This window comes from Dendropsophus ebraccatus, chromosome 1 (assembly GCF_027789765.1).
Source record: "Dendropsophus ebraccatus isolate aDenEbr1 chromosome 1, aDenEbr1.pat, whole genome shotgun sequence".
NCBI classification, from domain to species: Eukaryota; Metazoa; Chordata; class Amphibia; order Anura; family Hylidae; genus Dendropsophus; species Dendropsophus ebraccatus.
In genome coordinates, this window is record NC_091454.1 from 111006315 (window position 1) to 111031748 (window position 25434).

Here is a 25434-nt window from a genome sequence, read left to right on the forward strand (position 1 = left end):
CTTTAAATAGAAAATATGACAACTAGAAACACAATCATTAGATGATAGCATATTTTACATTTAGAATTCTCTGTGGCAATATTTCCTGAACCCAAGTCTTGTAGCCATGGATATGTTATGAACTATTCAGGCCTGAGTTTACGAAGTTGTTTTAATTGGTTACCAAATATTGTAAGTTTTAGCTGAAAATAAATGTATAAATAAGCTCACTAGGTAGTGTGTGGCTTACAACTTGTTACAATTTTGCAAAAATGTAATGGGGTGTGATCTGTTGTACCAACCCCTCACTAGCGCTGCACTGGAATGCTGCTAAACGTCCAAAGTGAACACCCGTAGGTTCACTACAGTGTAATAATAAAAAAGGATACAAAAGGGTGACGTTAAGCTCAAAAAATGGATTCCCCAATATTCCTACTGACAATAGTGATGTAACATTGCGGGTATACTGTTAAAATAGAAGAGGTATAATGTTAAATGGTGCTAAATGAATGTTGCCTACACACGGAGTATAAGTGATACACATAGATAGTGATAGGTTGATGAGTTGATGAATTCTGTTACCTGTTAGTAGCCGATGGTTGTTCTTTGTAGTGCTATCCGTAATGCCGATTGTATATGCCGTTGTTGCTGCTGGATCCACTCCTTTGAAGATGTTTTTCTTCGATATGGATTCAGAATGAAGATGAAATGTAGATCCCGCTAGAGGCGCCCCGGCCGGTGGCGCTACTCCGCAGTGAACTACGCTAACAGTTCAGTTCAAATGTTCCCGGGAGGTTTAGTGACGTCACTTTTGCTACGTGTGCTTGGTGGAGACAAAATTGATCAACGCGTTTCGGCAACAGTTCCGGTTGCCCTCGTCACTAAACCTCCCGGGAAAATTTTAACTGAACTGTTAGCGTAGTTCACTGCGGAGTAGCGCCACCGGCCGGGGCGCCTCTAGCGGGATCTACATTTATCTTCATTCTGAATCAATATGGAAGAAAAACGTCTTCAAAGGAGTGGATCCAGCAGCAACAACGGCATATACAATCGGCATTACGGATAGCACTACAAAGAACAACCATCGGCTACTAACAGGTAACAGAATTCATCAACTCATCAACCTATCACTATCTATGTGTATCACTTATACTCCGTGTGTAGGCAACATTCATTTAGCACAATTTAGCATCATTTAACATTATACCTCTTCTATTTTAACGGTATACCCGCAATGTTACATCACTATTGTCAGTAGGAATATTGGGGAATCCATTTTTTGCGCTGAACGTCACCCTTTTGTATCCTTTGTTACAATTTTGCATATTAAATTATACAAATATAGATGGCGAAAAGTCTGGTCGTTTTGTTAACCTATGTCATTGTGTTCTATTCACCCTTGTCACTTCTGTCTCCATTTTTATTTTACATACACAGCCTCAGAGTGCAAATTAATAAGTGTGAACATGTTTCTACATGTCTCTTAACGGAGATGGAGAAAATGAATCCATTTTTCTGTCACATTTGTTATATTTACCACAAATTGGTTGGAGTTGATTGAGGCTAAAGATACCCTGTTACATGTACATTCTCTTTTAAAGGGAAAGCGTCTAACCTGCTAATGTGTCCCTATAGCACACAGGACACTAAGGTAATTTTCTTACCTTGATCCTCTGCGCAGTTTTTGGGAACTTTGTAGGTATTTAGATGTGTAGGGACTGCCCCCCTCACTACACCAATCCGCCTCAGCTGACCCGCCATCTTAATGAATGTTGGGGCAGTGACGTCGCTCCGGCACTTATCACTGCAGAGCGCCAAATGTTCATTAGGAGGGCTGGCCGGCCAAATCAGTGCTCTAAGGGTGGTAGTGCAAATTTACATATCTAATAAACTACTAAATTCCCAAGAGTGGCGCTGAGGATCAAGGTAAGAAAATTACCTTAGTGTCCTGTGTGCTATAGGGACCCATTAGCAGGTTAGACGCTTTCCCTTTTGTGCGATATAGGGACCTATCAGCAAGCTTCTAACCTGCTAATAGTTTACCTTTAAACTCATAAATATGGTTAATACAAAATTTTGTCTTTTAGTTTACACCAAAAGCTGCACCCCTAAATGGAGGCATACTTCTCACTATAATGGGATCAAACTTGGGAATAACATCTACTGACGTTGAAGAAATTAAAGTTGCAGGAGTGAACTGTACATTTAGGCCAGAGAACTATTCTGTTTCCACCAGGTGAGTTTATCTGAATTTCAGTTTGTAGAAAGTTTTCAAACTATAGAGCCCCCCAGGAACATCAACAAAACCCACTAGAAATGTCCATCGGGTGCACATTTGCCTAAGCCGCATTCCTTTTGAGGTGTGTGTTGCTGGACAGTCCTGGAAAAAGCAGGATGATTGGAAAGGTATAAATATGTTTAGTTGTATCATATCATAAAGGTTACTAGCAGCATTGCTTTTAACCTCTTACCACATATTCACATGCACGGACGTCTAGGGTTGCTGCACATTAGTACAACCCCATGTACATGCACATGAATGAGTTAAACTTTCGGCATGCAAAGCTTTTTTTGAGTGGTGATAGGTTCCAGCAACCTGTTATGGACTTATCACCACTCGCTTTGGCCAGGGATCGCTGTGATTTGTCCATTATTAGGGCGGGTTCACACTACGGAATTCTCGCGGACAATGTCCGCGAAATTCCGTCAGCTGTCCGCCCGCACGGGCACACGCTTTTCCGCTGGCTCCATAGACACCATTCTATGGGCCGGCGTATTCCGTGATCCGCTAAAAGAAGTGACATGACACTTCTTTCAGCGTATAGCGGAATACGCCGGCCCATAGAATGGTGTCTATGGGGCCGGCGGAAAGGTGCCCAGATGTGCAGGCGGACAGCTGACGGAATTCCGCGGACATTGTTCGCGAGAATTCCGTAGTGTGAACCTGTCCTTACAGGCAAACTAATTGCAGTGTAAAGGAGTGTCAGGTGGGGCTGGCCTGTGGCAGCTTTCCCGGCTCTGATTTCCTCCTCTCTGTGTGGGTTCAGAGTCAGGAGATAAGAATAGCCCTAGCCCAAAGCATACAACTAACAAATAACCCCTTTGTACACTGATCACCACCCCTGTCCCCTGTTGCTGTACCTGATAGTTATCCCAGTTTCATGTTGCTGTACCTGATCATTGCTCCTGGTAGTGTACCGGATTGTTGCCACTGTTACTGTATTGAAAAAACTTTGGCTAAACTTCTAAGCCTTGTAAAAAAAAAAAAAAATACATAAAAAGTAAAAGAAACATGCACATTTTATTAAGATTTTGAAGTTTTTGAAGTACATTGTCACAAAAAAAACTCTGAATCACTTGGATAAGTTTAAGTTCCTTAAATGGGTATTCCAGGTTATTTTGATATGAACTGTACTGATTTGTATTGTAATATAATTAGTATATCTCATTGGTTTCTATTAGAAATTTTGTCTCATTCTCTCAATTTTTACATTAGTCACACGGTTCCTTGACGTCAGCGGCCCAAAAGAGTGTGGGGACTTCCCCGACTCAGCCGACCTCTAGCTATTTATGTACTTAGAAAGCTACCAGAGCCTTACAAACGGCCCTCCCTGAGCACGGGATGTCACATGATGCCCCTCCCCCTTGAGTCGGGGAAGTCACCACACTTTCGGGCCGGTGACGTCACAGAACCTGGAATACCCCTTTAAGTTTGTTAGCACACAAAAAAAGACAGGTCAGATTTAAAAAATAGGGCTTGATCCTTTATAGGGTAACTATCAGCAGGTTTGAACTTGATATGTACCTGTTGCAGCAGAGCTCCTCATTCCGGCAACAGTCGTCTTATTTTTCTTAGTGGTCCCAGTTGGAAAGAATTTGTTCCAAAATAAATATGCCCATTAGTCCATTTGATGCTCTGGGGGCGTTTCTCAGGCCCTCAGTGCATCGGCCCTTCCACTGGCTCGTACATCTCCTTCTACTCTCTCTGAGGAGAGAGACGTGGCTACCTATGCATATATGAATATGCAGTAGCATAAGTAGGAGCAGACGTACAAGCCAGCGGGCAGACACCAAATTGACTAATTAGCCACCAAGAACAATAAGACTTGCACCGGAATGAGGAGCTCTTCAGCGACAGGTACATATTGGTAGGATTGAATGTACAAACTGAGCTGTATGTAACCCCCTCCCTGCTATCATCTCTTAACAGTGAGAGAGCAGGTTCAAATCTAAATTAAAGACTATTTAGAAAATGTCTTCATTTTTACATTCAGGAAATCAACATTTAAAAATGGCAAAGGTGTCCATAGCATTTAATGCTGTCTCTAGAAGGGACCTACCTAGCCTCTCTTAAATTAGGCCTAGTTTACATATATGTTGCATCCGTTTCAGTTTTTTTTTTTTTTGTACGAACCGGACTACAACTGATGTCACAACTGATGCCAAAAAGGCATCAGTTGTCATCAGGTTTACGATCCTTTTTAAAGTAAAAACCATCAGGTGACATCAATAATATCAGTTGCCATATGTTTAATTCATTAGTTGTCATGAGTTTTTTTTCCTCTACAGCATATAGGGGGGACATCGATATAGGGGGCAGCAGGATTACAGGAGGCCATCCATATAGGGGGCAGAAGCACACGGGAGCCCTCTACTCTGGGCAGCAGGACATGGGGACATCTCGTATAGCAGGGATAGGGAAGATTGGCTCTCCAGCTGTTGCAAAACAGGCGGGCGGTTGGCAGAAATTTTTTTTTGTGAACTGCTTCTTTAAGTTGTGTCCGTAAATGTGACATAATTCTGGGGCAGTTTCAGCCAACAAATATTAAAAATAGTTGGTCTGGGCTAAACAGTCTTAAGAGCTGTTCGGGCTGTGGCTGCTGGAGAGGATGATGGCAGAGGGATGCTCAGTGTCCCTCCAGTGCCCTGTGTCCCTCAGTGTCCCCCGGCCACCATCCTCTCCAGCAGCCACAGCCCACACAGCTCTGGGAGTCATGTAGTGACATCACCGTTTTATTCAGGAAATGAAGCCTTAATGCAGTAGTAAGTGCAGGGAAAAAAGCACTGTATAAGCATATTCCCGTATATTTCCCGTAATTAGTGTATGTTGGTGATTTGTATAACTTTTGGGGGGCAATACAATACTTTAACAAAATCTTTCGCCAAAATTCTCTTTTAAGTATAAATAATATGAAAGCCAAAGCCTGGGTCAGCAATAAAGGGATTCACATAGCAGCAGCAAGTGTGCAAAAAAAGAAAAAGAAGAATTTCCTACATAACATACTGCAGCTGATAAGTATGGGAAGACTTGAGATTTTTTTTATAGAAGTAAATAACAAATCTATATAACCTTTTGATATCAGTTGGTTTGAAAGAAAAAGATTTTTGCTGAACAACCCCTTTAATACGACACAGTTCCATTAGATTGGAGCTCTATTGGTCTGGTCTGCTGCAGACCAGATCAATAGTATACCAAGCCATGATCAGCTTCTTTCCAATGCTGAGGCCCGGGCCAGTTAGATGAAGGGATCCCCCTCTGCAATTGCATCGTGGGGGGGGTCCCCCCACTAGACACCAGGGAAAGGGCCATAGAAGACTTTTAAATGCAGCTGTCATGTTTGACAGCTGCATTTAACGGTCTTAATTAGCGGTAACAGCAATCGGCCGCACCTGCTAATAGCTGCAACAACAAAAAACATTTAACATAAAAACATGACTGTAAGCTTCAGCAGTCCCTAGTTCATTTGTACACACTAACCGTTTTTGCTTTCTCCTGCAAATATTAGACACACATGTCAATGTTATGTACTCTAGAGAAAGTGCTTCTTGTTAAAATTTGGCTGAATTTAATGTCTGCCATGCTTTTAGCTAAATAAATCATCTTAGCTGTAGACTGTGGGCTTTTCCTTTGTAGCATGGAGTTACACAATAAAAAAAATAAGGTGTCAATGAAGAGACTGAATAACTTGGTACATTTTCAGGAGAGGATTTACCGATATCTTGCTAATTGTGTAATTTCTGTTGGGAATAACTTTACAGCATTTCAAAGTGAGAGACACTGCACTGATCTGGGAGCTAACACCTCCAGAACTGCAGTCTGTCACTGATATATTTGTTTTTTGTTAATGAGCTGCTACTATTAAAATGAATAGAAATGTACGATAAGAAAGAAATTTGCTCATTGCTAAAAGCTAAACAAAGCAAAGGCGGAAATAATGAGCATTGTATTTGACTTTGTTTTGTGGTTTTAGTCATAAATGGCACAGCTATGACTTAGCCCAACTTTACAGCAGCATAGAGGATTCCCTTTTTAATAGATCAATAGATCCTTATTAATGCTATTGACTTTAGTGGTAGATTTGTAATATGTCTTATTACAGAAAAAGCCCAATATTCACTACCTTCCTCTACCTGCCTCATGCACTGACAGGACCTGATCACTCACTGCCAGATCACTGGGAAATTCTGTCTTCAGGGAATCAGTGATGAAGAGACATTCTCAGATCCAGAGAGATCAGGTTACATCTGCTGCCCATAGAAGTCTATAGAAAGGGGGTTGCTTTAGAAAATGCAGAGAAACACAAACGCTGCTGTTAATAAGTGTTCTGTGGTGTTAGGAGAGAAGCTGCCTCCCACCCAATCCCCACAGGACCCTCAGACCCTTTTTCAGGACACCGACAACCCCTAAACCTCAGAAAAAAACACACAGGGCTACTTGTAGTCCCTTGAAAAGATTCAATAGCCTGCAAGGGCAGAACTCCATGTTTATGGGAGATATCAGCCAGTGTGCACCTTGTATGGAGTTGATCTTGGGTAAAATTAGCATTTACAGGTGGAGTTTGCAGAGGGGGCAACTTGTGATAAGTGCAGGTAAAAAGTATGTAATGGTCAGAAACAGCTCATGGGGAATCATTGCAGTTGTTGTAATACTGTGCATTGTGTATGACGATGTTATACAGCATGGCTGTGTTTCTATGTGTTTAAAAGATTTCATATCTTGTATTTTATGTTCAGCAGCTTTATATAATCCTCTTTTTATCTAAAGGGTTATATGCGAAGTTGGACCAGCACATTATGCACAGTCTGGAGACATTAATATACTTGTAAATAAAAAGAAAGGAATCTCTCCAAGCAGTCTTACTTTTACATATCAGGTAATATAGGTGATGTATGAATGCCATGATGTTAGCTTTCTGATGCCATCTGGAACAATTATGTTGAGTTATTTTTATTCTAGTTATTTTTTAACTGTTTGCTGTTACATGTCACCAAAGAATATAATTTCTAATAGAATATTTGTAAAGCTTATAAAGATGTTGCTCTGTAAATCATCCAACCATCTTGAACACCTCATATACTCTGTAGTTTTCCTATACATTAGAAATTTGGTAATGTCCGCTTTTACTGCATGTCTGTATTTGCTTTTCATTCTTTATTTGTTACCGCAGTCAATGTTACTGACTTATTCATGTTCCATCAAAGGTTTGTAATGTAAAACTTGAGCAATTGAAAGTTAGATTGTTTAGTATAGCGGTCCTGTTTTATCTTTAACATTGCCTGAGAAAATGACATTAAAGAATGTCCCATGATGTGATCTGTGATGATCAAGATTCAGCTGCAGTAACACTTCCCAAATCCCTATCATAACTAGAGGCAATGCAAATGAGTATGTGAGTTGCAGACTGATGCTGACACCACTGCAGTGGCTGCTTCCGATCTAAGCTCTGTGCATCCTTTGTGTCAGAGGATACTGTCAGCTTCAGATGAGGGTACCAACAAGCTGTCTACTTCTCTTGGCTCCCTTCCTAGTACATACAGGAAGTGTGGAATTTCTGATGCTGTCTGGCACGATAGCTTCAGATCAAAGCTGACATCTGCCCTTTTGGGATTGCTCAAAGCTTCTGTGTACCTCTTCTTTCATTTATAGGATATGGTAATACCGTTGTTTCTAACGTCTATGAAAGTTTTCAATAGAATGCCTACACTTTTTCTCCACAGAGAAATATGGATATGATGGGGAAAACATGTAGTTTTATAATGTAACCTATATATCAAACCAGAGAAGTGAAAAGTTTCCCTTCCTTATTGGTTGGTTGGATGCATTCATTTACTATCTATAATTAAAGGAGAAGTCCGGCGAAAAACTTTTTTCCCTATCTCGCCCACATAAGAAGTTATATAACTTCTCAATGTACACTCATTACTGATTATATCCCCTTACCAGATTTTTCCTGCTGTCTCCAGCCACCGGAAGTTGCATTCTTCCTCTTTTCTTGCCTACATCACAACGAGTCCCTGGTCCCCTGCACCCTGCTGGGTCGTGACGTTCCTGAGGCGTTCCTCTGAGCAGTCAGCACGCCTCCCAGCTCATACACATGCAGGCTAGGCAATCAGCACGCCTCCCAGCCTCATGCTTATGCTGGCCAGCCAATCAGCACTTCCTGCTTCCTGGACCTCCCATTTCTGGTCACATGGTTCTCAGGGCAGAGAAAACAGCTCTGAAAACCATGTGACCGCTCTACCTAGCCAGGAGCAGCGTTTTTATTATGGTGGGCCAGAGTGAGCTGAGGTCGGCAATGCTCTTCCCATCCCCCCCCCCCCCTACAGGAACCTACAGCAGTGTTCACTAACAGCAGCAGCAGGGAGATCAGTGCTGGGGTCTGTTCTCAGTGTTATCGTCAGCTACATACACTGAATAGAACAACCTGCAGCAGTGTGGACTGACAGCAGCAGCAGGATACCTCCCAGCTTCAGTACTGATAATCAATACTAAAGCTGGGAGATGTTCTATTACACCAAAGTACACTGCTGCAGGTTGTTCTATTCAGTGCATATAGCTGAGGAGAACACTGACAACAGACCCCAGCACTGATCTCCCTAATGCCCTGCTGCTGCTGCAGTGTGCCAGCCTTACACCTGTGCAAATCTCTGTTTTTGAATGTACTGAGTATTGCCAAACTCAAAGATAAGCTGTTGCTAGCACTGGTGTATATACATATATACTTGTACTAGCAACAGCTCCTCTTTGAGTTTGGCAATACTCAGTACATTCGAAAACAGAGATTTGCATTGAGGTGTAAGGCACCAGACCAGGGGTGGGAGGTGAGGTGGATAAAGGTATGACAGGCTTATGCAGGCACTGAAACACCTCCATCTGTTCACTGATCATAAAGTGAGAAAGGGGGAGGGCTGGGGGAGATAGCCTGGCAGCCAGGCAGACACTGGACAGAGGATGCAGGGGGCAGGGATATAGGCTAAGAAGAGGGATATGAATATTCAGAAGGTGGGTGGGATAAAGAGGGGAGGGGAGTGTACAGTAGGCGTGACAGAGGAACAGCAACAAGGAAGAGGAGGTGGGAGCTCAGACAGGAAGTTAGGAGAGACCAGGTGATAATCAGAACAGGTGATGTGGGGGTCAGAGAGTGGCGATTATGGGATAGAACTGTTACTATACAAAAGGTAGACATGATCCCTTGTTTTTTTGGTAATTGGTTTTTTTGAACAGACCCCGGAATTCTCCTCTAACACTGAAACAGACACATGACTTCACATGTTACAGAATAATAGTACATATGAGGGAGGCATTGAGCAGAGAATATACACATCAGTAGCATCCAGGAAGAGACTTATAGAACACCACTTTATTTTACATGCACAAACTTTTTTACTGTAATACAGCTAAAGCTTTAGGGTGTTTTCACACCTACAGGATCTGCAGCAGATCCGCAGCAGATTTGATGGTGCAGATTTGATACGGTGTTCAGTTATTTAAATGAAATCTGCTGCGGATCTGCAGCAGAAAATCAGCTGCGGATCCGGTAAGTGTGAACGTACCCTTAGTCTGGAATATACAGAAAACTACTATATATTTTTTAACTACCTGAAAAGAAGGAAGAAATATCTTAACTGTTAATTTAGTTTATAAAGTGAATTATATTACTATTTGCTATGACTAAAGGCCTTTTTCTCCACTTCAGGAACCAGAACCAATATCTGTGAGTCCAGACAAAGGTGTGCTTGCTGGAGGAACATCCATTACGATATCTGGAAACAATTTAGAAACTGGATCAAAAAATGATGTTAAGGTGTCTCTGGATGGTTTCCCTTGTAAAGTGTATGTAGTATCTAAAATAAGTTGCCTGTCATTTGAGTCGCAAAGTTTTTTTGTAATACTACCTTTCGTAGCTTGTTCTGATAAAAAACAACACAGATTTTAAACTTAAAGATCAATAAAGCAAGCAGGTGGAAGCATGCATACCAGGAAGGCTGCATATATGGGTCACAGTCTTGCTGCAGAATCTTGAAAAGGACATGAGAATAATTAGGAGAGAAGGGAATTCACTGACTGCCTAGCTAAACAGAGACGAGGAAGAGGTTAGAGCCCTGTCTAGGGTAGATTACAATAGAGATTGGTGCCACCCCAGATGCCTGCCAAATTCTGTTTGAAGGGCTACACTAATCAGGGCAGCAAATTATGAGCATGTCTGACACTCAACTAGAAGGGAAATAAAACTACAACTACTTTGTAGACCTAGTTTCTTCATAAATTTTAACTTTCCTATGTGATAGTAAATTATGTCTTTAATGTCTTTAATACTGTACTACATAAGTATCTAGTATTGCAAAAGATCTCTTTGGCGTAAACAAAGGAATTTTAGTTTTAAGGGTGGGTTATAATTACAGTGAAGTGGCTTCTGTTAGCAATATGGCCATGGCTGTATTTTAAGAGTAAAGTTGATGCATGATTTAGTTAATTTTGAGAGGGTCAATAGCTAATTAGAATGCTGTGTGGATGAAGGGGTTACTTTGCTGCTCACCAGAACCTTTGACTTCAAGCTGTGCTAGAGAACTTGCCAAATTGTTCCAGCTGTCCCTGTTGTATTCCGAAGCTTTGCTAAGAGATTTGCCAATTTGGCTGAAGAGAGATACAGTGATTAGTAACAAATGCTCCATGATTTTCAATTCCCTTTTAATTTTTTAAAATTTATAAGTAACTTCAGCCAATCCCCCACTACAGCTAATGTTCAAGTCTGCAAATCAAACAAGGTATTTTATATACTCTGCTCTCTAATATGTATGAGAATGTACTGATTTATTATACTTGTCTGCAAGAGGAAAAAAAGCTTTCTCATACTGAATATGAAAACTTTATTTGGTACAGTGACACTACTTAATCCAGCATGCCATTACCCAGAAAGTTCTATAATCCAGTTCTCATTCTCAACTGAGTACAATGTTAAATCAGAATACGGAGCATAAAGCTTTGAAAGCTATTATAATAGTGTATAGTAGGGATATGTTTTAATAGGCTTTTATTTTAAGGGGGCTTTCTTCTGTACTCATTTTTGTATCTGTTGTAACAGATCCCTTTTAAAATATTTACTTTTAATGTACAGAAAAACATGGTCAACTATGTTTTTGTGTACGCTAAAAATGTAACAAAATTTAAACTGATCCGTTTCAATCATATTTTTATATAATGTCAGTCAATGAAAAATAGATCCTGATGAATGGCATACAAATGCATCCCTTGTTGGACCCAATTTTCCCCATTAAAACTGATACTTAAAACAGACATCAAAAACGCGGTGTGAACCTAGCCTAAGGAATGGTTAACTTGAAAAGGAATAATATAATAAAATAATCATTCTAAAAGATTCTGTCACGTAGAATTCTTCAGGGACCACAGTGGGTAGTCAGCTGAGGGGCTTAATATTAATACTGTCATGCTCCAGCCAGTTGTTGGTTTACAGCCAGACACTGGTTTAGAGTAGGTGAATTTTTTGTTAGCAGACACAAAACTTTAGGATACCTAGCGTATATTAATAGATTATTGGTGTATGCTTTCTAGTAGCTTATGCATCCCTTTAAGAGTCTGATAAGGATTCTGATCAACTTAAAAGTGACTAAGCAGACATTCTTTTTCAAAAAGTGAAAAAATCACCCTGGAGGCATGGCCTTAGAGGCATTATTTATTCTTGATGCAGATTCTATAATGCAGATATACGGAGGGGGTGGCGAATTTGCTCATTAGGAGACAAATCATTCCTGGAATTTTGTATTCTGCAATTATCCAAGCAAATTTTGAGGACATATCAGCTGCCGTATGGTTTTTCTTTTTTGCTTGTGGAAGACATGAGGTTGCAGATATTTATTGCCTAGTGCTTATTCACCACTCTTTTTTTTTTTTTTTAAAGAGCCTTACTTGCATACCATAACCCCTCTGATTTTTTTTGTTGTTTTTTTCTTATAGCATTTCATTTGGGGACGAAATAGTCTGCATTACAAGTCAAGCAAAGCAAGAAGGAACTTTCAGAGTGAGGCTGTCGTATGGTATGAACACGGTAAAAGAAGCTGGGAAATTTACATACAGAAGCAATCCCAAAATTGTTCAGTTTAACCCTGATCGCAGTTTTGCCAGGTATTTAACATTATCTTTCCAAATATTTACAGTAAAATGTTCTGTATAAAAAAGAGCATGGAGTTCAAAATCAAGTACAAAATCATTATACCTTATTTTATTTGCCTAAATGCAAATGCACTAAAAATACAACATGTTTCAAATCAATAACAAAATGTATCCAGTTTATGTTAATCCTTTACAGGCAATACAGAAAAGCAAATAATAGGCTGTTAATAAAAATAGCAGTATTCACATTTTTCTCTGCAAACCTAAAAATTTAATTTATAAACTGAAAAAATGTTCCAGATTTTACTTTGGTAAATTACTGAACTAATAAGTGGCATAGCCATTGTGTCTGAGAACTTCTTGACATCTTTGTTGCATGAAGGTGACCAACTTCTGATAACTCTTAACATTTGTCCAGTCCATAAAGATTGGACTACATTTCACAGTCCTGCATTTTTTTTTAGTTTTGCCTTCTAAACCACATTTTTATGTCACCTCATGGGATTAAGTTCTCTATGGGATTGAGGTCAGGGGATTTGACTGGACACTCCATTGCCTTAGTCCTGTTTGTATGTTACCAAGATGATGATCGCTTACTGGTGTGTTTTGGGCGATTTCAAGACTATATTTCTTTTTCGGCATAGGGTGACATGATCTCCTAAAGTATTTTCTTTATTTAGTCAAACTGATCCATGATCCCTTGCACGTGATAAATATATCCAACAATGCTCGGGAGTTGTCTGACATACTGCCTAGCTTTACATACAGTTTAGCTTTTACTAGTCCACAAAATGTTATTCAATTAGTGTGTTTTTGAACAAATTTTAACCTTTTCAGGACAAGTTTGCTATGTTGGCTACTCTTCAATCCATTAGAACAGTAGTTCTCCGCTTCCTTTTATATCTTTCAGGGTTTTTTTGTCACTTCAAGGTGTATTAGATCATTTTAGCTGAGTAACCTATAATTTCCTGCACTTGTTTTTCACACTCCAATCAACTTTATAAACAAAATATATTTTTTATTAAAACAATGTCTGAAATGACCCATTTTCCCCAATATTTCAGAAGAAAACGCACTATAACCAATGCATGCAAAATGTGCCACTCCCCTGCCTTAAAGGGAATTGGTCAGATTCACCTTTCGAACTTATGACACTCTTAGATAGCTGTTGTGATAAGGAGGCACATTGTACCTTTCATATATCTATCTATTATTGCATAACTTTAAAAAATGTTTTTATTAGTCAGGGCAAAGAATCGAGATGCTTTCCCAGCTCCTGATCTGCTGCAGGCTCTTACTCTCCCTCCCATCCTTGCCCCTGTTGTCAGTCAGCTCGAAAATTAGTATTGACTGACAACCATTTAAAGGTGTACTCCAGCAAAAAAAAAAAATTCTTTCAGATAAACTGGTTTCAGAAAGCTATATAGATCTGTAATTTAACTTCTATTTAAAAATCTCAAGTCTTCCCATACTTATCAGCTGCCTTATGTCCCACAGTAAGTGATGTTTTCTTTTCAGTCTAACACAGTGCTCTCTGCTGCCACCCCTCACCGAGACAGGAACTGTCCAGAGCAGAAGAGGTTTTCTATGGGGATTTACTACTGCTCTGGACAGTTCCTGTCTTGGACAGGGGTGGCAGCAGAGAGCACTGTGTCAGACTGGAAAGAAAACACCACTTCCTGCTGGACATACAGCAGCTGATAACTATGGGAAGACTTGGAATTTTTAATTACAACTCTATATAACTTTCTGAAACCCGTTGATCTGAAAGAAAAAGATTTTTGCCAGAGTACCTCTTTAAGCAAGGATAGGGATGGGAGGGGGAGTGAGGTGGTGTTACAGCCCTCAGCACTTGCACTTCAGGAGCTTGGGATATAGGGAAATGTGTTCAATGTGGCCAATAATCTTGGCTATTGGGGGAGAGCTGGGAAAATGGGTTCCACCTTGTCTAGAACGCATATGTGGAAACACAGCTTTATTCACTTTGAGCAGTATGCATGTCCTCATAGTAAACAATTATCATTTCTATCAAAACAATTGGTTTATCGGGTTCATGATGGACTGTGATTTGTTTTAACACAACTGTAAATCTTATATAAATGGAGGAAGAATAGATTAAATGTTTTTTTCACTGTGTACTGTGACTTGATAGCACTCAGACTAGTGAATTTAATGGTGTGAGTAAGCAGCCAGCTGAAAAGTTTACTTGCAGAAGGATTATTGTACCTTCAGAGATTTGCTCTGGAAATAGAGCTGGTATGATTGTGTTATGTTTGGAGCTTTCCTCCCTCTTCTGCCCTAATCATCCTCTTCAGGTAGGTAAACCAGTTGCCTAGGGTAGGGGACACTCCTAGGCCTTATTTGGGTCTGCATATAGGGTCCACTGTTTTTACTCCGTGATCTATGAAAAATGGTTCTTAATTGCACCCATAGTACATCCACTAAAATTGTAGAGCTCTGGTTAATAAAGTTGAACTGGTATAAAAAGAATTTCACTAGCTTTCTAATATTTAAAGCAACTCTGTACCCACAATCTTCGACCCCCCCCCCCCCCCCCCTAAACCACTTGTACCTTTTGGATAGCTGCTTTTAATCCAAGATCTGTCCTGGGGTCCGTTCGGCAGGTGATGCAGTTTTTGTCCTAAAGAACAACTTTTAAACTTGCATCCCTGTGCCCAACGGCCGTGGCTTGGAGTGTCTGTGCCCTAACTTTGCACCACCCCTCCATCCCTTCTCCCCACCCTCTTTCCTATTCCTCAGCAGTAAAAACTGCACAGGTACCTTAACGATCCAGCCCATGTGCCGTGCTGACACAGGTGAGGAATAGTAGAAAATCTGCGTGGAGCATTACTAATGGTGGGGAGCAGGGACAGAGAAGTTGTGCCAGCCTAATGCATACACAATCTAGGCCATGGCAGTTTGGCATAGGGCTGCAAGTTTATAAGCTGTTTTTTAAGGACAATAACTGCATCACCTGCTGAACGGACCCCAGGACAGTTCTTGGATTAAAAGCAACTATCCGAAGGTACAAGCGATTTGGGGGGGTCAAATTGTGGGTACAGAGTCACTTTAATCCGCGTTTTTCATGTTCCTATTTTCATGTCCTATTTTTTCATGGAATGCATTGTGGATCCGTGAAAAAGCGGAATGTGTTTATGGCACAATAGAAATCAATGGGCACTAATTTGATCTGCAATTACTGACAACTTTGCAAGATGTGTGAATAAGGTCTTATTGCAATACAGTAATAGCACCAGGGGCTCAGGAATGCCTAGGACACGAATCATTGTAGATGCCTTGCAACAATGCAAGGCATTTTTGTGCAAGGTAACAATTTAATACTAGTAGTGATGCATCCTTTTCACTTTTCATTTCTTTAGTGGAGGAAGAACTATTACCATCTCTGGGATAGGATTTGATCTAGTTCAGAATTTCAGTATGATGGCCTCATCACAATCAAAAAGTGTAAGTACTTACCATATCAATATGTCACAACTTAAAGTGTGACTGTCTTTATAACTTTCAAAATCTAAATCAACAGTAGATGTGAAATAAAGCAAGTTTGCAATTTACATTCATTATTTTTTGTTGCTACCATGCTGTAAAACAAAGGGGAACTTACCAGAAATCCAGGTCCAGTCTCCTGAAGGCAGATTTCCTGACATTTGCAGGTTGAAAAGAACAGACTAAACACAGGAATTCCAGCCAGAACAGAGAGTCACAGCTCAAATCAGTCACATGACTGCCTTCTCTCTGTGAGCTCTCAGATGGCCTGGGAAACTCAGGACTTCCTGTTTTCTGACTGTTTCCTGTTTCTTGAGAAAAAAATAAGTCCGAAAACAGGAAGTGCGTGTTTTCTATGATAACTAAAAAAAAATAATGTGTAAATTGCAAACTTGGTTTATATCACATCTATTGTTGATTTACATTTTGAAAATTAAAAGACAGTGACACTTTAAGTCACAAATATTGTAATGTGTTTCTGAAGGGCAAATGCATGGAGTCTCATTTTGGCATATGTTTAACAGGTTCACCTCTTAATATTATACTGAAACTAAAGTGTAACCTAACCATGGCATTCGTGACCACAGATTCTTCTGCTTTGGCCTTGTAAAAAATGCCAGAACTCCCCACAGACAAAAACATCACTGTAAGGGTATAAACCCACACACCGTATACACAGCGTATTTACTGCTGCGATACGCAGCAAATACGCAGCAGATTAGATCTAAATAACTGAACACAGCATCAAATCTGTACCAACAAATCTGCTGCGTATTTGCTGAGTATTTGTTGCGTATCTGCTGTGTATACGGTGTGTGGGTTTGTACCCTAAAAGTGATAACTAAAGCTCTGTGCACTTTGATATCAAGGTACCTTTATAAACAAAAAAAGTGTAACACACACCTGGATGCATTGCCCTATAGACACATGGACACTTAACAGGCTCTATCTGATTCTAACAACATGCCTGTCATTTTGGAAGTAAAAGTCACCTCCCATGCAGATGTGAACAATAGCCTTTAAATTGCTGCATGTCCTGTTGGCACTATAACTGAATAGAAAATGCCAGCATCTCTAAGATAAAAACTATCCTGGCCTACTTCAGAAGCTTGATGTATCTTTCCACCCTGTAATCAGAAATGGTTTGACAATAACAAATTGATTGAGTTGGAAAGCCAATGCTGGTTAGGAGCCTTGTGCTGATGAATACCAGGCGGGGGGAGCAGCAACCAGGAGTAAACAGATTGTAGTGTGCATCTATGTATGGGGTGGTAGACTGCAATAAGCAAGACTGCAGGTGCCTATGTGACTGATAGATAGAAAGATTGGCACTTTATTTATATAAAGAGACTGATTATACTGCCTATTATAGATGCAGTCTCTCTATAATATGTCTCGTCATATAGTTGCATTTTCTCTTTATTCTTATTTAGTGGTAGTCTGCCAATCTGCACTATGGAATGGTGGAAAGATCCATTAACATTCAGGTTGTATTAGTTCAGGGTCCTGAGTGGGATTACAATTCTTGCAGTAATACTAGTGTATATAGTAGGGTTAAATAGGGACAGGGCATGTTTTAGCCACTTTCTGAACTGAAGTTTTGGTTTATTACTGGAGTTATTCTTATAGGTGCTTTATGTGGCTGTGTAAACTTTTATGAGACTCTGTGCATGCAGAATTTCATCATTGTATTTCTGAATTAAAAACACCAATATCTTACGTCTCAGTAAATACATTATAGATATAACAATCAGATGCTTACAACTTTTATAATTTTTCCTATTTTTGACAATAAACTCGCCATTTTAAATACTACTACTCCTGCTGTAGTTTTTTCATGCTGTTCTGTATATCCCACCTCCAAACAGGTAACTTACTGGTAAACCGGTAATGTAGTGCTTATTTGCTTTTACCCAGGGATTTATGTTGCCTTTATAGACTTTTCATTTTGTCATATAGATGTAACAGTCCCTTTTTTCCCGAGCTCCATTACCTGTCTATAAATGTGTAAAAGTTCTCCATATGATGTTATTTGAGAGGTCAGTGGTTTTCTTTCTTTATTCTTTACAGATAGAAAAGCAAGACATCCTCAAAAAAGTCAATGACACAGTAATAATATTCTCTTCTCCTCAAGTACCGGAAAATTACCTGAACTCTGAGGTTACTGTAATGATTAAAATGGATGGGTTTGAGACACCTCTGGAGACAACTGACCTCTCTTTCAATTACGTCCCTGATCCTACTTTTGATAACTTCACAGATGGTATCAAGAAACAAGTGAACAATCTCATTAATGCCAAGGTAACTAGGCTGATTACTCTGGTGACTGCGGGTACATTTGTGTTTGTGAGGATATAAGGAGCTTGGTGTACATTATTTAATGTCTTTTTGCTGACAGACGATCTTTGTAAACTTGTGGTTTAATTATCAATGGTAAAGATTCAGTTTTGTTATCCATCATATCACACATTAATGTTTAAATTAAATGAAGATGGATAATAAACTTTCCCTTTGTAAAGGCTGCAACTGGATAACTGTTAAATTTGCTTGTAGCACCCCCTAGTGTCCATTTCTTATTAACGTTTACATACATTTTTGTCAGTAAATAAAAAAGTTACATTTGATATGGAGATATCTATCTATTTAGATTTCCACTAGAAAGCAGCACATCAAACTTCGTTAAAATAAGATTGGGTGCCAGCAAAATAAGACCTTGATACACTAGTCCAACCTTCAGTATCCAGAGAAATTTGTAGCATACCTCACATGAGAGAAAGATGCACACACATACACACATGTCTGTACATACATACAGGGATGGACAAAATAAGTAGAACAGCTAGTCACACACACATCAGGTGCACATCAACAATAATTTCCCTTTGGAACTCTCAGGAACATGATATGTCAAACCTAAGACAGCTTTTTAGAACTGCACAAGTAGTAGTGTTTATCAACTGCGATATAAGCAGGGCCTTTTCTGCCATGAGGCGACATGAGTTTATTGCTCAGGCAACAGATTTGTAGAGTCTCTGAAGGGCAGCATGTTTTATAGAGTGGCCATAAATTATTATTTCAGGTTTTGCCTCCAGCAGCAGAAAACCTAGACTCAGCCCTGTGTATAAACTACATCCCTGAGAAAAGGGGGGGGGTGATGCTGGTGATGACAATAAGATGAAATCCGAGTTTACACCTATTTTGAATAACATCATGAACAAAATGTATTTTGGACTCAAAAGAAAAGTCTGATTTTCCATTGATGAGTTATATTATAAGACAGTAATCACTTGATCATCTTAATTTTTAGGGCAATAAACTGAATGATGCTATGACCATAGAAGAGGCTAAGGCTTTTGTTGGTGAAGGTGTTTGTAAGATAAACACATTAACTGCAACAGACCTGTATTGTGTTCCACCTGAGGAACAACCTCCACCCAGGAGGCGCCATAAGAGAGACACCGCAGACAACTTGCCTGAATTCAGGGTATGACCGTCATTTGGTTGTTAGTGTGATTTTTTTTTTCCACTAATGTTTCTATATGGTAATAGACATGTCAATTTTTTTCCATGGCCGTACCAAACAATGGTCATTGTTCAATACTCTGTGTGAACGGCCGCTGTTTGCATCGACTCCAGTGCAACACATTTCTCTAGGACAGGAAACGGACGTTGTTTTTATTGCAAGCAACGGCTGTTCTTGTCATAAAAAATATGTTGTGTGAACTTGGCCTCTTATATAACTTTTCTGTTTTTTTACTCCCCCTGCATAGGTCCAGTTTGGAAACAGAGAATGGATACTGGGAAAAGTAGAATACGGACAGTCCCCAGCAATTCCTTTACATATTATTATTCCAGTAGTCCTAATACCAATGATCTTAATAATTGTCACTGCTGTCTACTTCTATCGGTATGTAGTGTTTCAAAGTGTCCTGATACAAACAAGTAACCATGTAAAAAAAAATAGCACCCTTGAGTGAAACAAGCCTCATTGAGATATCCTTGTAGTGCTAAACTACAGATATTTGCTTAAGAGGCATATAAGTGTTTTGCTACCCTTTTGCCTTTGAGGTGACTTGTAAAATTTGTGCTAATTTATACTTGAGAGAAAATGACAAGTCTTGCTATAAAAGTTTAAACCTGAAGTCAAAATTATTTGTCATTTGGGATCCACAGTAATGGTAATGAAAACCAGTGGCTGCTGTTCCAGTTGAGTGATTTAGCGTTTTTGTTTCATTATGTATCTGATATATGGCCTTATGTCCAAAGGAGGAAGAGTCAGCAGGCAGAGCGAGAGTATGAAAAAGTAAAACAGCAACTGGAGGGATTAGAAGAAAGTGTCAGAGATCGCTGCAAAAAGGAATTCACAGGTAAATCAATGTTGTATTGTGCAAGGATTCTATATAGTTTTAATCTAAAATGAAACAGTATGCGTTGTTACTTTTGTAATCTTATTGGTTTTCACATAGCATCCAAATTTCCTTTCTGCCCATGTGTGTTCCATTGTCTCTGACTGGAAAAAAAAATCAAATTTCTCAAGTTTTAGATGCTTCCCTTTCAGATACCAATCTTATTCTTTCCAAACCTCCTCCTATAACAAGAACGCTTATCTTTGTTATTAGATTTAATGATCGAGATGGAAGACCAAACAAATTACCTTAATGAAACTGGAATTCCATTTTTGGATTACAAAATGTACACAGACAGAGTATTCTTCTGGCCTTCCAAAGATGGGGAGAAAGATGTAATGATCACTGGGAAACTTGATATTCCTGAAGCAAGGAGACAAACCGTAGAGCAGGCATTGAACCAATTTTCAAACCTCCTGAACAGCAAGTCTTTTCTCACTATTGTAAGTCTAGTCTTTATCATGGTATGCCTAAGCAATTTTTATTTTTCAGGTTTTAAAAACTGTTCAAATACTACTTACTTTTCCAGAGTGTACAGAATATCGTAATATGTAGTAGCAAAATGTACACATACATATGTTTAGGTTTTATAGACTCCTTCTGTAGAAATACTACTTTAGTAAGAACATGGTGTGCACTCAAGTTTTGTTTCATTAATAGGTTTTATTCTTTTCTAGTTTATCCACACTCTAGAAAGTCAGAAGGACTTCTCTGCCAGGGAAAAGCTTTATTTTGCCTCCCTGCTTACAGTTGCCTTGCATGGGAAGCTGGAGTACTACACAGATATCATGAGAACTTTATTTGTGGAGTTGATGGAGCAGTATGTGGCCAAGAATCCCAAATTGATGCTCAGAAGGTAAAACTCAGAAGCTTTACAGTTCCTGTGTAGATAAGGTTCTTTGATACGTTTTTTACTTTTTGGTTGATATAGCACCAGCCTTATGATCTGCCCTTCATACTTGCACATTGTCCCGGTCCAAGATGTTTATCTTTGATGCAAAAATGTCTTTGTTTTAGCAATTAAATTCATTTAGTAGGAGATTGTTTGGTTTTTGTGTTAGAACTTTTACTATACAGCATCTGAAGACTTTTAGATGCATCTAGTAATGGTGATTTTGCAAGTGGCTGTCTGTATGCAAATAATATATGCTCACATACTGTTACATCTGACATTTTATACATGTACTTTCACTTACTGTCTTACGAATTGCCTTTCACTTTTCACTTACTAGAAAAATAATTCTGTCATCTCAGCACTGTAGATGTATTTAAAAAAAATTAAGAGCAGTTTATGACTGTTGTACTTAAAGTATAGCCAGTAGATTAGACAAAGCTTTTCATTTCTTCCCAGAAACAGCATAACTATTGTGTTAGAACTGAGCTACACTATTAGAAATAGTCCATTATCTAGAGTGGCACTATTAGTGAGCAAAATAAGGCTAGTTTTATCATAGTTCTTTAATGGGTTTTCCTGCTAAAGCAAGTGGCAGCATATGTCTTGGCTCCTTATGGTGTGTTTACACAGACAGATTTATCTGACAGATTATTGAAGCCAAAGCCAGGAATGGAATTGAAAACAGAAGAAATCTGTCTTTCCTTTATGACCTGTTCTCTGTATATAGTCTGTTCCTGGCTTTGGCTTCAATTATCTGTCAGATAAATCTGTGTTTCTAAACGGACCCTAAGAATTACTGGTGGTCACTTCTGGTCAGGGATGAAACACATTGAGTGGGCGAAACTACTGCTGTGCATAAAATGCCAAGGGCACTGCTGCCCTTTGTTTTCCAAATCTGATTGTATCCTAGAGATTAGAACCCAACTAATAATAATATGGCATAATCAACAATATACATAATATTATAATTGCAGCCATGGGGGCTAATAATTTCGTATACAGTTATGTCATATTTCTGTGACCCTTCCATTGGATGTCTTGTTTGGATGAATCATGGGTTATATGAAAGCTACAGGTGTATTTATACTTTAGCTGATGAGATCAGAACAATTCATTTTCTCACTCTCTCATATTTGCAGATCAGAAACTGTTGTTGAGAGGATGCTTTCAAATTGGATGTCTATTTGTTTGTATCAGTACCTAAAGGTAAGTAATAGATCTACAGTCACAGCAAAATGCAGCCTGTAAGGTCAGTTTAAGTATTTTAATACGTCAGCCCGATAACATGCTGCTATTTAGAGTTTTGTTATATTGTATACCCATGCCAGTTTAGAGGCTGTTTTAAAGCTTTGGCTTCAGCTTCTACTACCGTAAACCAGTTGCTACTCATGCATGATCGAAGAATACTTTCCACTGGAGATGGAGATTTGAGATGTTAACTGTGTCATTAAAAGCTATTCCTAGATCTTTTAGAGGACATGTTTTTCTGCATATTTTAAATACAGGACACAGCTGGTGAGCATCTATACAAACTCTTCAAGGCAATCAAACACCAAGTAGAGAAGGGTCCTGTGGATGCTGTGCAAATTAAAGCCAAATACACCCTGAATGATACTGGATTACTGGGAGATGACGTTGAATACACACAGTTGGTAAGTGGCCTCTTTTGTTAGTAAATAGGTACAATTGCACAATGGGTTTGTACTGTTGACCAAAGCAACCATTGTGAAAAAAGCAATGGGGAGAATTAGATCTCTAATTCTGGGGAGAATTAGATCTCTAATCTTTTAGAATCACTTGAGATGGCAGTAAGTGTAGCGCTAGAAATGTTGATAACTTCTGTTGAATAGTTAAATCACATTTTAAAACTAAAATGTATAAAATGCCTTAAAAGAACTATTATTTTCTAGGTATGTTATAGTAATTGCTAGTTATGATCCCTGATTTTTGGTTAAATTGTGTCGCACACCTTTAGTAAACATGTTGGTCCACTGAAAATGGACAAAATCGGACAAAAACCAGACAATTTACTGCCAGGAACACCTTAGTAAATCAGGCCCATAGTTCCTTGGTACACTTGTAAAGTCTTTAACCCCTTAGCGACCCATGACGTATCTGATACGTCATGGCGCCGCGGGGGGGGGGTGTTCAGAGCTGGGTCCCGCCGGGACCCCGCTCTGAACGGCGCTGATCCCGGCTGACACGTGCAGCCGGGCAGTTCCTCTGTTAGCCGGCGCGGGTCCCGTTGCCGCGCCGGCTAATTAAGCACTTTAATGCAGCTGTCAAACCTGACAGCTGCATTGAAGTGCTTTATGCACAACATCCCTGGTGTCTAGTGGGTCGGATCTCCCCCCCGCGATGCGATCGCGGGGGGGAGATCCGTTCTTCTGCCCGTGCCGGGCCTCAGCGTCGGAATGACGCTGATCCCGGCTCGGCAGTAGATTGCTATGGCCTGCAGCAGGCCATAGCAATCTATGACCGATCTCATGGATCTTTGCTGTGTATATACACAGCATTGATCTCTATGAGAGATCAGTGCTATTTATATACAAGCCCCCCAGGGGGGCTTCTAGTCCATGTAAAAAAAAAAAAGTAAAAAAGTGTTTTTATTAATAAAAAATCCCCTCCCCTAATAAAAGTCCAAATCACCCCCCTTTTCCCATTTTATAAATATAAATTAATAAATAAATAAACATATTTAGTATCGCCGCGCGCGTAATCGCCCGAACTATTAATTAATCACATTCCTGATCTCGCACGGTAAACGGCGTAAGCGCAAAAAAATCCCAAAGTGCAAAATTGCGCATTTTTGGTCGCATCAAATCCAGAAAAAATTTAATAAAAAGCGATCAAAAAGTCGTATATGCGCAATCAAGGTACCGGTAGAAAGAACGCATCATGGCGCAAAAACTGACACCTCACACAGCCCCATAGACCAAAGGATAAAACCGCTATAAGCCTGGGAATGGAGCGATTTTAAGTGACATATATTTGTTAACAATGGTTTGAATTTTTTACAGGCCATCCGATACAATATAAGTTATACATGTTATATATCATAGTAATCGTAACGACTTGAGGAACATGCATAACAAGTCAGTTTTACCATAGGGCAAACGGCGTAAATGCAAAACTCCCCGAAATCAAAACAAATTCAATTTGACAGCGCAAATGATTTTTTTCCGGTTTCACAACATATTTTATGGAAAAATTATGCCTGTAATTGCAAAGTACAATTGGTTTCGCAAAAAATAAGCACTCATATAAGTCTCTAGGTGAAAAAATGCAAGCGCTATGGACTTTTAAACATAAAATGGAAAAAGCAAAAGCGCAAAAACGAAAATTGGCTTGGACCTTAAGGGGTTAAAATCAACCTTGAGATCAGCTTTATTTAAAGAGGACCTGTCACCCCCCGTGCCGGAGTGACAGGCTCCCGACCCTGTTAGATCCCCCTATACATACCTCATCGCGCCAGGGCCCGCTTCCTGAGCCGGTCGGGTGACTGAGAATTCAGCGCCTGAAGCCCGGCGCGCGCGAGCTCACAGGAGAGTCAGATGCTCATAGGTATGTATAGGGGGATCTAACAGGGTCGGGAGCCTGTCACCCCGGCACGGGGGTGACAGTTTTCATTTAAAGACATAGTTCATAGAATGTGTCCTTATATTCAGAATTACATCTCAGCCAAAAGAGTGCGCAACCACAACGACCAATAGTATATGATGCATATATACAATAAATCACTGTGGTGTTAAAGTAACAAAGACCTACTACAAACAAAGACCCTCTTTTAGGGCTTTATTCCACGGGATGATTATCGTTCGTATAATTAACAATAAATGATCTCAAACAACTGCTTTAGCGAGCTTCTTGGGATCGTTCACACAATCCAACGGATGGTCTTTAATTCTAGTCGTTCTTGCTGTCGTCCTGACCTTGATCATTCGCTTCAGAGTGATTCCACAGAACAATGAACAACAGATTATCGTTCAAGTAGGTAGGGAGAGTCATTTTTTTCTTATTCTCTTTGCCTCTGGTGGGCGTATATTTTTTCTTTTATATTCGTACACTATGTGTGAATATTATAAATGTTCACACACAATATATCCTATTATGTTAAAGTTTGCGAAGCTTTCTTATTTATTTTTTTCTTGCCAAAAGAAAATTTATATTTGGAAAAATTAGCAAGAAGAGAATTTTTATTTCATATATTTAAGCTATTTAGTGGTGTCCGTCAATCCACA

At 39.5% G+C, this 25434-nt stretch overlaps 1 protein-coding gene across 5 annotated transcripts in view; it reads left to right on the plus strand.

Annotated features, from left to right (window-relative positions):
• PLXNB2 (plexin B2) overlaps positions 1-25434 on the plus strand; it is a 150152-nt gene that overhangs the window by 112129 nt on the left and 12589 nt on the right. For all 5 annotated transcript variants that reach the window (XM_069976770.1, XM_069976761.1, XM_069976786.1 and 2 more), the window contains 13 exons: positions 2067-2215; positions 7025-7133; positions 9957-10093; positions 12233-12400; positions 15769-15853; positions 17963-18193; positions 19200-19376; positions 19663-19799; positions 20159-20259; positions 20512-20741; positions 20976-21154; positions 22333-22399; positions 22699-22845. In XM_069976770.1, coding sequence (XP_069832871.1) covers positions 2067-2215; positions 7025-7133; positions 9957-10093; positions 12233-12400; positions 15769-15853; positions 17963-18193; positions 19200-19376; positions 19663-19799; positions 20159-20259; positions 20512-20741; positions 20976-21154; positions 22333-22399; positions 22699-22845 — 1917 coding nt within the window. The remainder of the gene's footprint in view (positions 1-2066; positions 2216-7024; positions 7134-9956; positions 10094-12232; positions 12401-15768; positions 15854-17962; positions 18194-19199; positions 19377-19662; positions 19800-20158; positions 20260-20511; positions 20742-20975; positions 21155-22332; positions 22400-22698; positions 22846-25434) is intronic.